The sequence below is a fragment of the Rissa tridactyla genome, chromosome 4 (genome assembly GCF_028500815.1).
Source record: "Rissa tridactyla isolate bRisTri1 chromosome 4, bRisTri1.patW.cur.20221130, whole genome shotgun sequence".
In the NCBI taxonomy this organism is placed as follows: domain Eukaryota; kingdom Metazoa; phylum Chordata; class Aves; order Charadriiformes; family Laridae; genus Rissa; species Rissa tridactyla.
Genome location: NC_071469.1, coordinates 74341033 through 74355793, shown reverse-complemented (window position 1 = coordinate 74355793; position 14761 = coordinate 74341033). Strand labels below are relative to the sequence as shown.

Genomic DNA, 14761 nt, shown 5'->3' with positions numbered 1-14761 from the left:
GAAAAAGCCAAATTATAAATAAAAAATTAAAAGAAAAAAAAAAAAGAAGAGAAAAATTAGTAAGTTTCCTGTTGAAAAGCATTACAGCAAAAAAAAAAAAAACCAAAAACACACAAAAAACAAACGAGCCTTTTTTGTGGGTTGTTATTTTTAACCGGTAAAACAGCCGAACGGGTGGAAGAGCCCGGCCTGGCTCCGCGCGCGCCCTCGAGGCCCTCCCCGGGGCGCGGGTGGCCGAGGGCTGCGTGGGGCTGGCTCCCACCCGCGCTCCCCAGCCCCGACCACGTGTCAGGCGCTTGGCAGCGGCCCCGGCTCCTTCCCCCGGCGCGGCTTCTCCTTCCCCTCGCCCCAGCCGGCGGGTACGTGTGCGGGGGGGAGCCCGGCCTCGCGCCCCCGCGGCCCTCCCCGGCCGGCGGAGGAGCAGCTCCGCTGGCTTTCGGCATGGCGACCCACCCGGCGGTGCTTCGCTGGGCGAGGGTTTCCTGGGTTTCGCTGGAAGGCTGAGGAATGTCTAACGCTAACTGCATCCAGATGTGCCTGCTTGGCAGCCCGCTGACGAGCCTTACCGAGGGGACGCGGGATCAGCGCTATCAAATGGGATGTAAGTAGCTGTTCTGTAATGTTTTATGGGAGCGGGCCGGGGAGCAGCGAGCAGCGGGAATTGCAGGCTGTCCTTACGGCTTCTCCTTTTCCTCCAGCTTCCCTTCTTGCCATGTCGCTCTCGCGGTGCCGCTCCACGCAGCGACCCGCACCGTGACCGCTAACACGCAGCCGAGTCGGCTGCAGGCTCCGACCACGCAGCCTCCGGCCCCGCTCCGGCTGCCCTACGCTTTCCTTTCCAAAGAACTTGCTTTGCATGTTTTAGGTGATTTTTTACAGAAGAAACTTCAGGGCTTCTTTAAAGTGCTGCAAGACAGGGTTTCTTCCCGCCCGCGAACATGTTTCAGTGGTGGCACGTTACATTTACAAGCCGTTCCTCGTCAGCAACAGGACATGAATCTTCCCCCCGTGCTACACTATTGCACGCCTTCAGCAAAACACGGGAATTTTCAAGCTCTCTCATGTCACAAAGAGAGAAATAAAGAAAAAAAAAAAAAAGTTCAGTTCCAGTGAAACAGCCAGTTACTCATCACGTTTTCAAATGGCTTTCGGGGAGATTCTGATAAACTTTTGCCTTGGGTACCACCTCAAAATTAGTGGGGCGAGTTGGCGCGCGCTCCCCCTCCTCTTGATGTCCGGGTGTGACAACCCCTCCACGCTAACGCAGCGTCGCGGCTGGGTGCGGGGCACAGCAGGCAAAGCATTTGTCAGATCGGAAGAGGGTCCAGGAGACGAACCGGCGGCGAGCACTGCAGCCTGGGCAGAGGAGGGCGGCGGGTTCCGCGGGGCCGTTTCTTACCCCTTCACGAGCCTGCAAGGTTGTCTTCTCCTCCTGGGGCAGGGAGGTAATTAGTATCTGCAAGAGAGAGGCAGGCTCCTTGCCCTCAGCACTCGGGCTGCGAGCGGAGCTGCCGAGCTCTCCGTAATTCTGAAAATCCAACCACCTACGGGGCAAGCCTGCGCCTGGATTTCGGAAAGCACCTCTCAAGGCTGCTAAGTCCGCGCGAGATAATTGGGCCTTACCTTCTCCTGCCTTGTGGGCAGCCGAACGCTCTCGTCCGAGACGTGCTGCTGCGATTCGGAGGAGCTGCGAGTTCTCCCCGTTTTTCGGGGCCAGCCATGGTGTGCCGGGCAGCAGGGCAGTCCTGCACTGGCTCTGCCGCGATGGCATGTCCTGCTCCTGGCCGGGGAAAACACCCCGCATGGCTAAAATGCGGCAGGGCTTTTTTAGGGATGCCTCGTTATCTCTTTTTTCTTTATGGAAACAACTCCCAGTGCAACTTGCTGTGTCCTTCATTGCCCAGTATGCGAGCAGGGGCTAGGTGGGAAGGAAAACCTTTCGGATACATTTTGCAGCTCACTGTTTTAATTAGAGTACTGTCATCTCGCCACATGTACACAAGCCGCTCACCAGCGGGTCCGCCGGGCGACGGGAGGAGCGGCGCAAGCAGCCAGTCTTCCCCGGAGGCCGTGGGGACGGCGGTGCGGGCGGCCAGGGCCGTCGGGGCTGACACCTTGGCATCCATCGCCGGCTCTGCGGGTTCTCTGCATCAGCAGCCATTCAGGGCTGGCAGCGCCGACAGGAGAGGCTGGAATGAAAGGGGACCAGCCAGCTGGGAGGGTGATGAAACCACGTATTGCAGGGCTGGGGCAAGCAGAGAGAGATAAATAAGGCACCCTGTCTTGTAACAGCATGGATCTCATCCATGCGTTTGCACTGGCCTGAAAAGTGTCACCGACAGGAAAGTTGAAAGGAGTCTTTGGAGTGAGGTCTGCATTTTTATCATAGAATCATGGAATGGTTTGGGTTGGAAGGGACCTTAAAGCCCACCCAGTGCCACCCCCTGCCCTGGCCAGGGACACCTCCCACCACACCACGTTGCTCCAAGCCCCGTCCAGCCTGGCCTTGAACCCCTCCAGGGATGGGGCAGCCACAGCTTCTCTGGGCAACCTGGGCCAGGGGCTCACCACCCTCACAGCAAACAATTTCTGCCTCAGATCTCACCTAAATCTCCCCTCTTTCAGTGTAAAACCATTCCCCCTCGTCCCATGGCTCCCCTCCCTGCTCCAGAGTCCCTCCCCAGCTTTCCTGGAGCCCCTTTAGGGACTGGCAGGGACTGGAAGGTCTCCCTGGAGTCTTCTCTTCTCCAGGCTGAACCCCCCCAGCTCTCTCAGCCTGTCCTCCCAGCAGAGGGGCTCCAGCCCTCCCAGCATCTCCGGGGCCTCCTCTGGCCCCGCTCCAACAGCTCCGTGTCCTTCTGCTGTTGGTGCCCCAGCGCTGGAGGCAGCACTGCAGGGGGGTGTCTCACAGAGCGGAGCAGAGGGGCAGTTGAGTTTCAACCAACAGAGCTTTTGCCTCCATGTGCTGCAACGCAAGTGGTGGCAGTGGTGACACTGTGCGGGTGACACTGTGCACGGGGCCGTGCGCTGCTGCAACTGCGGCACTGCGTGGCTGAGCACCACGAGCCTCTGCCCCTTTGCACGGTGCTCGTTTGGCTCTGGCTCACGATCCCGACTCCTGGGAAAGCTTTCGTAAAGACATTCAGCTAATTAAATCCTACGGCCTATTCTCAGTTTGTTTACAGACTTCAAAACTTCTAAGCGGCTGAACGCGATGGGCTCTTTTCTGGTAAGGCAGCTTAGCGATTGTTTTGGTTACTTCATTTTTCTAGGGCTTTGCAGTAACCAGCGTGTCGAAGGGCGCCTCTTGTGTTTCGGCCTGCCCTGTCTGCTAGTCAGGAAGATCAAATCGTTCAGCATCGCTCTGTAACGCCATAGCTCCAAACGCGAGCTCCTCACAAACACCCTGTAGCGCAGGGAGAAGTTGGCCGGCACCAAAGCCACTCAAAGCACCGGCGTGGATGAGGTTATTGACTTTGCCTGGAGGGAGGGGAAAAAACCCCCAGAAAACAAACAAACAAACCAACCCAAAAAAGGAAACCACGCAGGAATAAAACCCATTACATGACACCCAAACACAGAAACGCAAGAGGGCTTCTTCCCCTGCTCTAACGTACAGAGGTATTTTTCCCCTTTAAACATTTCAAAAACAGCTCAAAACTGTTAAACCTGAGTTGTTTTGTGCAAGTTTTTGCACATGGAGCGGAACAAACCCAGTGCTGGAAGCTGCCACATTTCCCTGTGGGCACCCCAAAGAGCCCAGACGCTCACACGCTGCAAAATAAGGTTTTTGCCTGCAGGAGACCCAAACTGAGAGAACGCCGCCGAGATTTTGAAACCTTTGCCTTAGCGCTTCACTTCAGGTTTCTGTACAAGGGCAAGAGAAGGATGGCAGCCCAGCGTGGCTCAAAGAGAGTGGAAGAAGTAACCCTCCTGTGAAACAGAGCGCTCCTCGCGTTCGCGTGTCCAGCGGCGCGTTGAAATTCAACTGGTGGGGACGCAGAAGTCAAACACTCTCTCGGGGGCTCGGGAGGATGGCACCAAGCGAGAGCTGGTAGGAAAACGTAGTCACCAGAGCTTCAGACGGTGCAGGCTTCTTGCTGTCAGCATCCTGGGCTGGTGGGATGAAGCTAAGCCACACGCGTCTCTGTTTTCCAGAGTCTCAGCTGCAGGATGGGCCTAGGGTTTGCTATTACTGTTCTTGGTGGGTTCTTGAATGGTAGGAGGAGGTGGCAGAGGAACAGCAGCACAAGGTGAAGAGGGGCCTGGGAGCTTGACTTGTTCTTGTTGAGTGAACCAGGATGGAAAAAAGGATGGAAAAACTGCTGGAAATGAGGCAGGAGAAGGACATGTGTGCAGATCTCCCTTATGGCAAGCCAGGGCCCGGGGCTCAGCTTCCAGTGCTGGGTGTTACAGCCTGACTTTGTTCTCGTGAAATACATTCAACCCACGTGAAATGACAACAATTATCCAAAAACCTCAAGCATTGCTTCAAAGGGGCTTTGACCAACCTGGTCTGGTGCGAGGTGTCCCTGCCCAGGGCAGGGGGCGTTGAAACTGGATGATCTTTAAGGCCCCTTCCAACCCAAACCATTCTGTGATTCTATAAATCACCCCCACCACCCAGAATATTCCAAGTTCCCCTGGGTATTGCAAAAAAATTCCTTGAACCCACCAGTGCTGGATCTCCAACACTTTCTTTACCTCATTTTACAGCGAAGCAAATAAGACTTCTCCATCAGCAACCGCAGCCCCGTGTATTGCATGGCCCACACGACGTACGCAGCCCCTCCACTGCACAACCCAAACCTACCAGTGCCCACTCCGGCTTCAGGAGCTGGCAGGGAGCCGAAAACGCTTGGCAGGTGGCAGGGCAGCAAGCTGATCCGGGGACAACCCGCAGCTGCGCTCGGTGGGGACGGGTGGTCCCGTGAGGCGGGCTGGGACAAGCGTGCAGCAGAGCTCGCCGCTGTGCGTTGTACCTTCTCGCTCAGCGTACCACGTTTTCAGCTTCCCTGGCTATCGCCGCTGCTTTTCCCGAGGCTGGGCAGGTTGAATAACCACTCTTCAAGGCACAACGCAACACACCAGAATCACCAAGGCTTCTTGACTGAACTCAGGGACAGGATCCAGAAGCTTTTTCCCGCCTGGGCCCACGTGAGCAGAAGTGCCAAGTGATGGAAATGTGACGGCTGCTGCAAAAGAAGGAGATTTCCAGGATTAGTTCAAGGCTTCGTGTCATTCAACTGGGAACGAAGGACTAGCAACTTTTTTTTTTTTTTTTTATTTAAAATCATCATTTAACTGCTTTTATTGCAGCACTCCTTGGCCATGTTTCAGAGTCCTCCTCTCAAATAAATGAAAACCAGGCGGAGGACTGGGCCCTCTGCCCGAGCGTGCAACAGCATGGGTCAGATTCCTGCCTGGACACTCACCAGCACACGCCATACCCAGCTCTGGCCACTTCCAACTTTCAGGCATTTTGTTGCCTCTTGGAACACACAGGCTGTGGCCCCCTTGGTCCTTCCAGCATGTTCCCTATGTATGTGCTCTCCATGTTCCCACCTCATGGATATGAGACCTTTCAGCCTCTGCCTACAGCCCAGCTCAGCCCTCCCACCCGCCTCATCCCACTGCTGGGGCAAACTGCACCGTCCCCTTCCCAGCCCTCACCGCGAGAAGGACACGGAGCTGTTGGAATGGGGCCAGAGGAGGCCCCGGAGATGCTGGGAGGGCTGGAGCCCCTCTGCTGGGAGGACAGGCTGAGAGAGCTGGGGGGGTTCAGCCTGGAGAAGAGAAGGCTCCGGGGAGACCTTCCAGCCCCTGCCAGGCCCTAAAGGGGCTCCAGGAAAGCTGGGGAGGGACTCTGGAGCAGGGAGGGGAGCCATGGGACGAGGGGGAAGGGGTTTAAACTGGAAGAGGGGAGATTTAGCTGAGATATTGGGAAGAAATTGTTTGCTGTGAGGGTGGTGAGCCCCTGGCCCAGGTTGCCCAGAGAAGCTGTGGCTGCCCCATCCCTGGAGGTGTTCAAGGCCAGGCTGGATGGGGCTTGGAGCAACGTGGTGTGGTGGGAGGTGTCCCTGCCCAGGGCAGGGGGTGGCACTGGGTGGGCTTTAAGGTCCCTTCCAACCCAGACCATCCTATGATTCACACCCGCTGGAGCTGGACTACAGATCCCATCCTCAGGCAGCCGATACAAAGAGGGACAACTGCCTATTTCTCCAAGCTTGGAGGACATGGGAGGCATCCCTGGCAGCAAAGCCCCCATTCCCTGAGGCACCGAGTGATGCAGCGGTTTGATAACCCCGGCTCTGTTTCACAAGTTGGATGGAGATCCCCCAAGGCAGCATACGGAGAAGAGGCGCATCCGCCTTGGATGGGGACACGCAGCGAGAGGCTGTGCCGAGAAACGCTCTGCTGTGCTCACATCTCTTTTGTTTGGCATCAAATATTTTCTGACCAATTTAATAGCCCTGTAAGTTTTTTTTTTTTTTTTTTTTTTTGTCCTCCTGGTGTTGAGGTGGATGAATAATCTTTTTGGCTTTAGGACATAATGGATCGTCTGCCAGAATCATCAGTCCTGCTGAATTCAGGACAGGACAGCTTTTCCCACATTGACATCCATGGGTAGAGCTTCCACCTGTGTAACAGTCGAGGGTATTTCCTGCAAAAGAAGGAAATATTCAACAAAGACTGGAAAATCCATGTAATTCGATCAGGGATTCACTTCAAGGACTGGCAACTTCTTTTGAAAACTAGATGTCTATATTCAGCACTGAACTGTTTTATTTCAGCATGAAAACCGCTATTTCGGATTCTTTTCTTTCAATAAATGAAAACACAGAGGAAAATCTGGGCTATCGGCCCAGACTTGTAACAATTCAGGGTTTTTCTTGGCTTTTTCAAGGGCACTTATTGCCAGATTCTGAGATGCTGGGTAAATCTTTAAGTCATGGAAATTACGAGTTTCATGACACATACATTTTATTCCAAACCCTCTCCGATGAAATTAAACACAGGAAAGAGCCAGGACTTTCATCCAGCTCCTTAATTACCATCTGGAGCCTGGCAGCTGAAATAAGATCAAACTTTTGCATAGAAAAGGGAAAAAAAAATAAAAATTATTACAGTGAGGCAAGTGATGAGACTTTACAAAGAGCTTGAGTGGAGAGAAAACATCCCAACGCTATCAGGATTCACCCCACCAGAAGCCCACGTGCACCTCAATAAAGCTTCTCCCATCGCAACAGAAGGAGTGAAAATGCCTCAATTTTAGTTCTTGTGAGCTTTTTGAGACAAGGTCCCTATTTTAGGTATTTTAGGTAGCAACCATCACTGCTTGCGATGGGCAGAAGAGGGACAGACCCTTTCTCCTTCGGTGGTGTGTCCTGGGTGTAGTGGGACCATCCCTTCATACCCCTGGACCTTCTGGAAGATTATTGAAGGCAACGTGAGGGAAAGCCTGCTGGGAACCACGTCTCAACAGATAAAGGATGGTTTAGCACAAAACGGGAAGACAGCAGGGTTGCTGCAGAGCATCGCAATCCGGACGCGCCAAGGGTAGCTCGCACACGACGGACGTAAAACGCGGAGTAACATCCTACATGCATTAGCAGGGAGTGCTTCACCAGGCTGAAAATAGTTATGAGCCAAGTCACGCGGCAGAAAGAACGTCAACAGAAAACAGCTTCTGATTATTATCAGCATTTTAACACCAATTTATAAGAGATCAGAGAAAACTCTACAATCCTGCTGCTAATATCAAAGGTACGCCGGTTAAAACATCTGCCTAGCCGAGAAGTGAAAGGTACAGTAAAAAAAAAAAAGCCAAGAAATGGAGAAAACCCCAGAAACCTCTCTTAGAGGCCAGAAAACAGCAAGAAAGGCAGCCTGAGAAAAAAATCCTGGTCATCGGGACAAGGAGGAAGTGATTTTCAAGCCCCTGGGAACACAAAGAGCCTTACAGCAAGGCACAGATAAGCCATTTGCTAAAATAAAGATTTCAGTAATACTGGAGCCAAAGCAGGAGGAGGTCAGTAAATATTTTGGAGCTGCACTTGGGAAAAAGATAGCTGATACCATATGGTGATGAAATACTCTCCGTTTCAGCAGTAACTTGGAGATGCAGTTAACCAGTAATGAAACAGCAGACTATTTAGAAATTGTGAGGCCCGAGCAACGTGCCTCAAGAATTTTAAAGGGGCCGACCAAGAAATCAATTGATTTATTAATTTTGCTTTCTCATAGGTCTTGAAACATTGCCTAGATCCCACAGGGTCTGGAGGCAACGCTGTGCCACTATTTTTGTACTTCGTAATTACAGACTCATCGGTCTAATTTTGAGCTTCAAAAAGAGAACGTTATGGCCAACACAAAATTGATGGTTCGTGAACAATTAGCAGGTGATACAATCCATGACAGCGAAAGAAGGTTTGCTAGAATTGAATGTCACCAGGCTAAACAGGGTCCTGTTTTAGGTGATAATCATGCCAAATAACAATATTCTTACCAAGCACTTTGCCGCCCCATTAGATGTTTGAGGCAGTTTGAGGTGGCTGCAGGGCTCGACTGGAGGCTGAGCGGCCATCTGTGTGCTCCATTGGCTAGGAATACTGAAAAACGGTGAGTTGCAGGAATAAATTGTGTAGGAAACGGCAAACCCTGGCTCCTCCACCCTTTTCGGTGCTCAGTAAGGAGGGCTCCTTAAGCGAAGGCAGGATTCTGTTCAACCAGGCAGCTTTGGGTCAAGAAGCGTTTGGAGAAGATGATGTTGGCTAATTCAAGACATAGACAACTGCATTAAATACAGCAATACAGCACAGGCAAGATGGAGCTGTAAACTGCATATGAACATAAAAGATTATCAGTGGGTTATTCAAGAATAATTATGAGCACTCGTGGGAAAATTTTGGGGTAGAGCTAAACTTTCAGGAACGTGCTCCCTGCTAACGACTGTAGGGAGCACGACTGGCGCCTGCCTTCCCCGGGAGCCTGCAACGGCTGCCGGGTCCCCTCCCTTCCCTGCTGTGGGAAACGGTGGTGATGAGAGGAGCTGCCTTTGCCGCAGCTACAGACCCTTGACCAGCTCTTTCCCTGAACCCCAGTTACACGTGGCTTTCTGCCTTCCTGCTACTCTTGCATTTTATTCTTATTATTTTTCTTGCAGTTGAAGAACTGATCGAATGAGACAGAAGATCTCCGGGAAAAGCGTAAGTGAGAATCAAACTTTGTATGTCAAAAGGCAGCTTCATCTCTCACGCTTTGAATAAAACACTCCTAACACCAGGCTCTGCCTTGCTTCTGCGTACTGGGATTTATTTGCCCACCTCTTGCTTCCCAGTTAGGGCGAGCTGGCAGAGGCAAAACACCCATGCCCCTCCCAACCTTATTAATGGAAGTTATTTACAATGGCTTAATATTTTATGAAGATTACTGGCAGCAAAAAGGCCCTATGTGCATTCAAGTGTGTGCTGAATGTATTCATTTTGAAGGCACAAATCACAACTGGTTTAGGAGAGCTGGCTCCGGGTGCAGGGAAACGCCAGCCACACGCTGCAGATTCTGCCCTCCGCCAGCCAGCTCTGAGCTTCCCTGTTGCGACTCAAAAAGAGTAAAAGCAGCAAGAAACAGTTACCAAGTTAGGAAAAAAAAAAAAATTAAAAAACTCTAATGATTTACGGAAGAACGGCATCGTTCATTTTCCACCTTGTTTTACCCCAAGGCAGGGAAATCTCTGAAATGGTAAAACGTGTTTGGCAGAGGGGGATGTGGGCGGGAGGGCTGATTCCACGTTGTGTTTCGGGAGTGGTTTTCAGGACGATGGATGAATTCTTGGTGACTTAACGAACCAAGTCACAGAGCCGGAGCACTCGGATCAGCGTTAGGTTTGCAACCCATGTGCCTTTTGGCCAGTTCCTTAACACATCTCGGTGTTTTTATGAGTAAAATGCACTTTGCTGCTAGTTTTTTAAATGGTGTTTCAGTTAGTCTTGCCTGCATGCTTCAAAGTTGCCGAATCCTCATTGCTGACGCACCGTCTGTTTGTTTACAGATGGACATTGGTGCCAGGCTGCTCAAACACAGCTTTTAACGGTCCCAGAAACACGGCAGAGACAATGAGAGTTCGTCTCAAAGGGGATGCGATCTGTACCCTCTTCCTGCTGGTAGCACTCTGCTCTTTACTCTACTCCCAGCTGGAGCATTTAGTCCCGGTAGGAAACAAGGAGCCGGCACAGAAGAAGCCGGCAGTAACACCAAAAACATTCTCCGCCCCCAGAGCACCTCGGAGACCGATGCCAGCAGAGGCAACGGTCCCCAGGCCCCAAGCAACTCCTAGCGTTAGGCGAACGGAAGCGGCCAACAACAGGGTCCAAACTACAACTCCACCTCCATTGACCGATTCTGCCTTCAACTTCAAGCGCTATCTCCTAAACAAGGATAACAGGAACTTCAATCTCCTCATTAACCAGCCCAAGAAATGCAGGAAAACCCCTGGAGGTCCCTTTCTGCTCATTGCCATCAAATCGGTAGTTGAAGACTTCGACAGACGTGAGATTGTGCGGAAAACATGGGGCAGGGAGGGTTTGGTGAACGGGGAGCAGATCCAGAGAGTGTTCCTCTTGGGAACACCAAAGAATAGGACAGTGCTGGCAACATGGGAGACTCTGGTCAATCAGGAGAGCCAGGCATACCGGGACATTTTACTCTGGGACTTCATGGACACTTTCTTCAATCTGACCCTGAAGGAGATCCACTTCCTCAACTGGGCTGCTGAATTCTGCCACAACGTGAAGTTCATTTTTAAAGGTGACGCCGATGTTTTTGTCAATGTCGAGAACATTGTTGACTTCCTTGAGAGACACGACCCCACTGAGGACCTCTTTGTTGGGGACATCATCTACAACGCCCGCCCTATCCGTGTCCAGAAGAGCAAATACTATATCCCAGAGACCATGTACGGACTAAGCATCTATCCAGCCTACGCAGGAGGAGGAGGGTTTTTGCTGTCCAGCCGCACCATGAAGAAACTCTCCAGGGCTTGCAGAGAGGTGGAACTCTTCCCCATCGACGATGTCTTTTTGGGCATGTGCTTACAGAGAATCAACCTCAAACCCATTTTGCATGAAGGATTCAAGACCTTTGGCATCGTCAAGCCTTCTGCTGCCCCACACCTACAGACATTTGACCCCTGTTTTTACAAAGATCTCATGGTAGTTCACAGTCTGAAAGTTGCTGAGATCTGGCTAATGTGGAACCTGCTCCACAGCCCACGTCTTTCCTGTACTCAGAAGAAGCAAGTGAAGAAGCCTTTCCAATGGAAAATGAAAGCTCAAATAACACCACAAGCATCACCTCTCAGATAATGCAGGCAGATGGCGGCAGAAACACATAGAAAACCATCTGAGAAAGGGAACCCTGAACTGTTGCAACCAGATGAATCGACTTTAGAAGTAGAGTATTTTAGGACACCTTATTTACAATGTTAAGAGAAGATGATGAACTATTGCAGGAATTTGCCAAAATTCCACATTTGCACACACATACCGTGTAGGTCCTTCTCCATTAACGAGTCCAAATAATCATAACAGTATCTTTAATTTATTATTATTTATTAGAATTATAGTAGTGCTTAGTGGGCCAATGTGTAAAAGCACATTGCAAACGCAATCTTTGGAGACTGTTCAGCATGGTTAGAAACATGAGAAATGAAAGAAGATAGAGGGTAAGAGACAATGCCAAGGAGCCCCCAGGATCGTTATCAACTTGGTACCTTGACTCAGACTCATTGAGAAATGAGCAAACTACAGTAACTAGTGTAAAGGAAATCAAAGACACCTTAGCGCACGCTCAACTCGTATCACCACTGCTTGGTTGGCTTTCTGTAGGCCTCCTAAGAAGAAGAGGAAAACTAACAGCTATTGAAATGGGGTCCCATATGTCGCAGATAAGGTGGACTACAAGAACACAAACTGGAGGCTGAGGCTGGTGCGGCTGGTTGAGCAGAGGACTGGTAAGTAGATAACTGGCAAGAGGCTGACTTCTGAAGGGCCTTTAAAGAAAGGACAGGAAGAACTTTGAGTTGATCCCCCCGAGTCTTGATTTTCTGTTATTCATAGCAACACCTCGGTTCAAATATCTGCTCCATTGACACACTCAGGACTCAGGGGACAAGTTTTTGGCACTTCCACGAGCTCAGGCTCTCTACGCTATGCTGAGCGGCACTCAGTGAAAACTCAGAGTCATTCAACTGCATCTGATCTCTCTCATCGTCTAACCCAGATCTTCAGAAGGTTTGCATCCGGAGAGATCCTTTGGCCTTCACTTGTGAGGGTAAAACCACACAGAGCTGCTGCCTGCGTCACATTTGGGAGCTTCTTCAAACCAAAGGAATACTTGTCAACGGATTAGACTGGTTTCTATAGGCCTTGGTGCTCTTGCCTGGCATATACTCAACAGCAAAGAGCAGCCAAGACTTTTCACATTGCTGCGGGTGCCATGTAAAGGGAGAAAGGAGCCTTCAGACAAAAGGCCTTCAGAATAAAAGGCCATTCTAAATTTATTGCAAGAAAGCAAAAACACAAAGCAATCTTTCTGTTGGACTTTCCAAGTTTCAGTCAGCCTGTAACTTCTTGAGTATTTTAAGCATCGGACAAGAACACTGGATTGCTTAGTTTTTCAAAGAATAGTCAATACTTTGAAGCATTTTGTTTTTTCTGGCAGCAGAGTACAAGAATATCCTTTTATTGGACATCAAACAGGAAATGAGTTCCTCTAAATCAGGGTTAAAAAGCTATAAAATTCATGGGGCAAAAAGCTTGAATTCACCTCTGATACCGTGTTTGTTAATTCTTCTGCAATTTTTTGCCCCCTCAACAAAACTCCTATCCATCAGAGAAGCCCTGATGCCATCCCTCTTCAGGAGGGCACATACACACGGCTTCAAAGGAAACTACAATCAGTCATAAACGTCCCCGAAGTTGGACATTTGACTTAAACTCTGTTTAAGTTTCCCTTAAACAGAGCCTGCAGCACAGCTGCATTTCATACCTGGGTATAACCTTCTTCCCACCCAGCAACGGTCCGGGCTCAGTACTCGTACTAACGATGCACAACATGGAGGAAAACAAGCTGGTAATAGCTATTGGTAGGCTAGTAACAAGAGTCTTACATGCTATCCTCATTGTAACAGTTTAAGCCTTACAATAATGTATTTCCAAGGAAATGTCAGCTCTATAGAACCCAAGAGACCACACGTTGATTTGGGGTATTTTGAGGATGCAATCCTGAAACACAAAGTGCTCACATGAGCTCTACACAGAGCTCCGTAGGGTGTGGAAATAAGCAGCGCCTTGCTGGTGGGAGAAAGGCAATCACGCCCCCGTCTGCTGCCACGTGTGATATTTATGTATTTATGGGCTCGTACAGAAATGTATTACCGGTGATTAGTTTACAGTTTGGGAAATTATTTATAGCATCATTAAAAGACAGCATGCTGACGTGCCTCTAGTTGTCAGAGTGAGTCTGTCAAGTACGTCTGCACTCACGTCATAAGACTACCACCACATGTATTTTTCATCAAGACAGCAACATGAAAAATACATTATTCATTCTTTTAGATAACTTGGTAAATCTTTCCTTATGCTGGACTTAATTCAATGATAATGACAGAAAAATAAACACGACTTACCTTATCATTTCCTGCAAGGCAGCTAGGCAGGTTCAGCAGTCCTCATTAAGATCTTCCCTTTTAAGCTTGGAGATGCATAATTGGCTCCTCCTTCTAGAAAGTCTTCAGATCTGCAATCTACCCACAATACAGCGTTAATGAGTGCATTTTGTCCCAGATCAAAGTTGTCGTTCGACATCCACCTGTGCCAGCACGTACCCTGACAGCTGGCAGAAACAGAACCGGAGCAAACTGCTTACTCTGTTGCTTTAGTCTATAGAATAGCTCGTTTCTTTTATCCAATGAATACTAAATGTGGTGTCTATTAATGAAAGACACATCTGCTTTTGTTCTCCAGCCTCTGCTGCACGGCCTGTTTGACCTGGTTTTTAAAAGTTTCCATTTGCTTCTGCAGTCGAGCTGGGAGTTTACAGACCCCAAAATACAAGCCATAATTCACCGGGGAAATACCGGCAAGCAGTGCTGCACCCCCTGCGGTTTATTAAATTCCACTTACTGCTACAACAGGCAAAAAGTCTTTAACTTCACCCAAGCTGGGGATCGTTTCCTAGAAGACGGGGGTCTTTTCAGAAAATCCTAAAACCCCACGTGTGTATGAACTGGCAGGAAGGACCCTCCACCGACCTTTCTGATGCCTCTCAGAAAACCAAACCCATCCATTTCACAGCGAAATCCTGAGCAGCTTTTACTAACTGCCTAATGCCATGCACCAGTCGGGGGGTTGCTGCAAAGCCTTGCCTGGCATTTTTTTTTCCCACAACTAACCCATGACGATAAAAGAAAACAGGAAAACATCCTAAGCGGGTTCCACCAGGAAGAGGGAAAGCAAGCAGACTTCCTCAAGACAGACGCAAACATCTGAAGCTACTACAGTACAGTAGGGTTTATTGAATCCCAGGGATCCCCACACAGTCAAGTTTTGTTCCTACTGTACATAAGTAGCCAGATTTGGTCACTCCTAACGAGCAGAGCTGGCTGGAACCGCACATTCAGCGCCTCTGAATGCATCTCTGAACGCATAAACTGGTAGCGAATGCCAAGATCCATCACTCGGTCAGGCCACCGCTGGCTTAG

At 50.0% G+C, this 14761-nt stretch overlaps 1 protein-coding gene across 1 annotated transcript; it reads left to right on the top strand.

The window, feature by feature from the left end:
* The first annotated feature begins 171 nt into the window (after positions 1–171).
* Positions 172–13501, top strand: B3GNT9 (UDP-GlcNAc:betaGal beta-1,3-N-acetylglucosaminyltransferase 9). The gene is given in 3 exon segments (XM_054198208.1): positions 172–553; positions 556–601; positions 10052–13501. Coding segments are annotated over 3 exon segments (1404 nt in total). The 5' UTR covers positions 172–507; the 3' UTR covers positions 11364–13501.
* The last annotated feature ends 1260 nt before the right edge of the window (positions 13502–14761 follow it).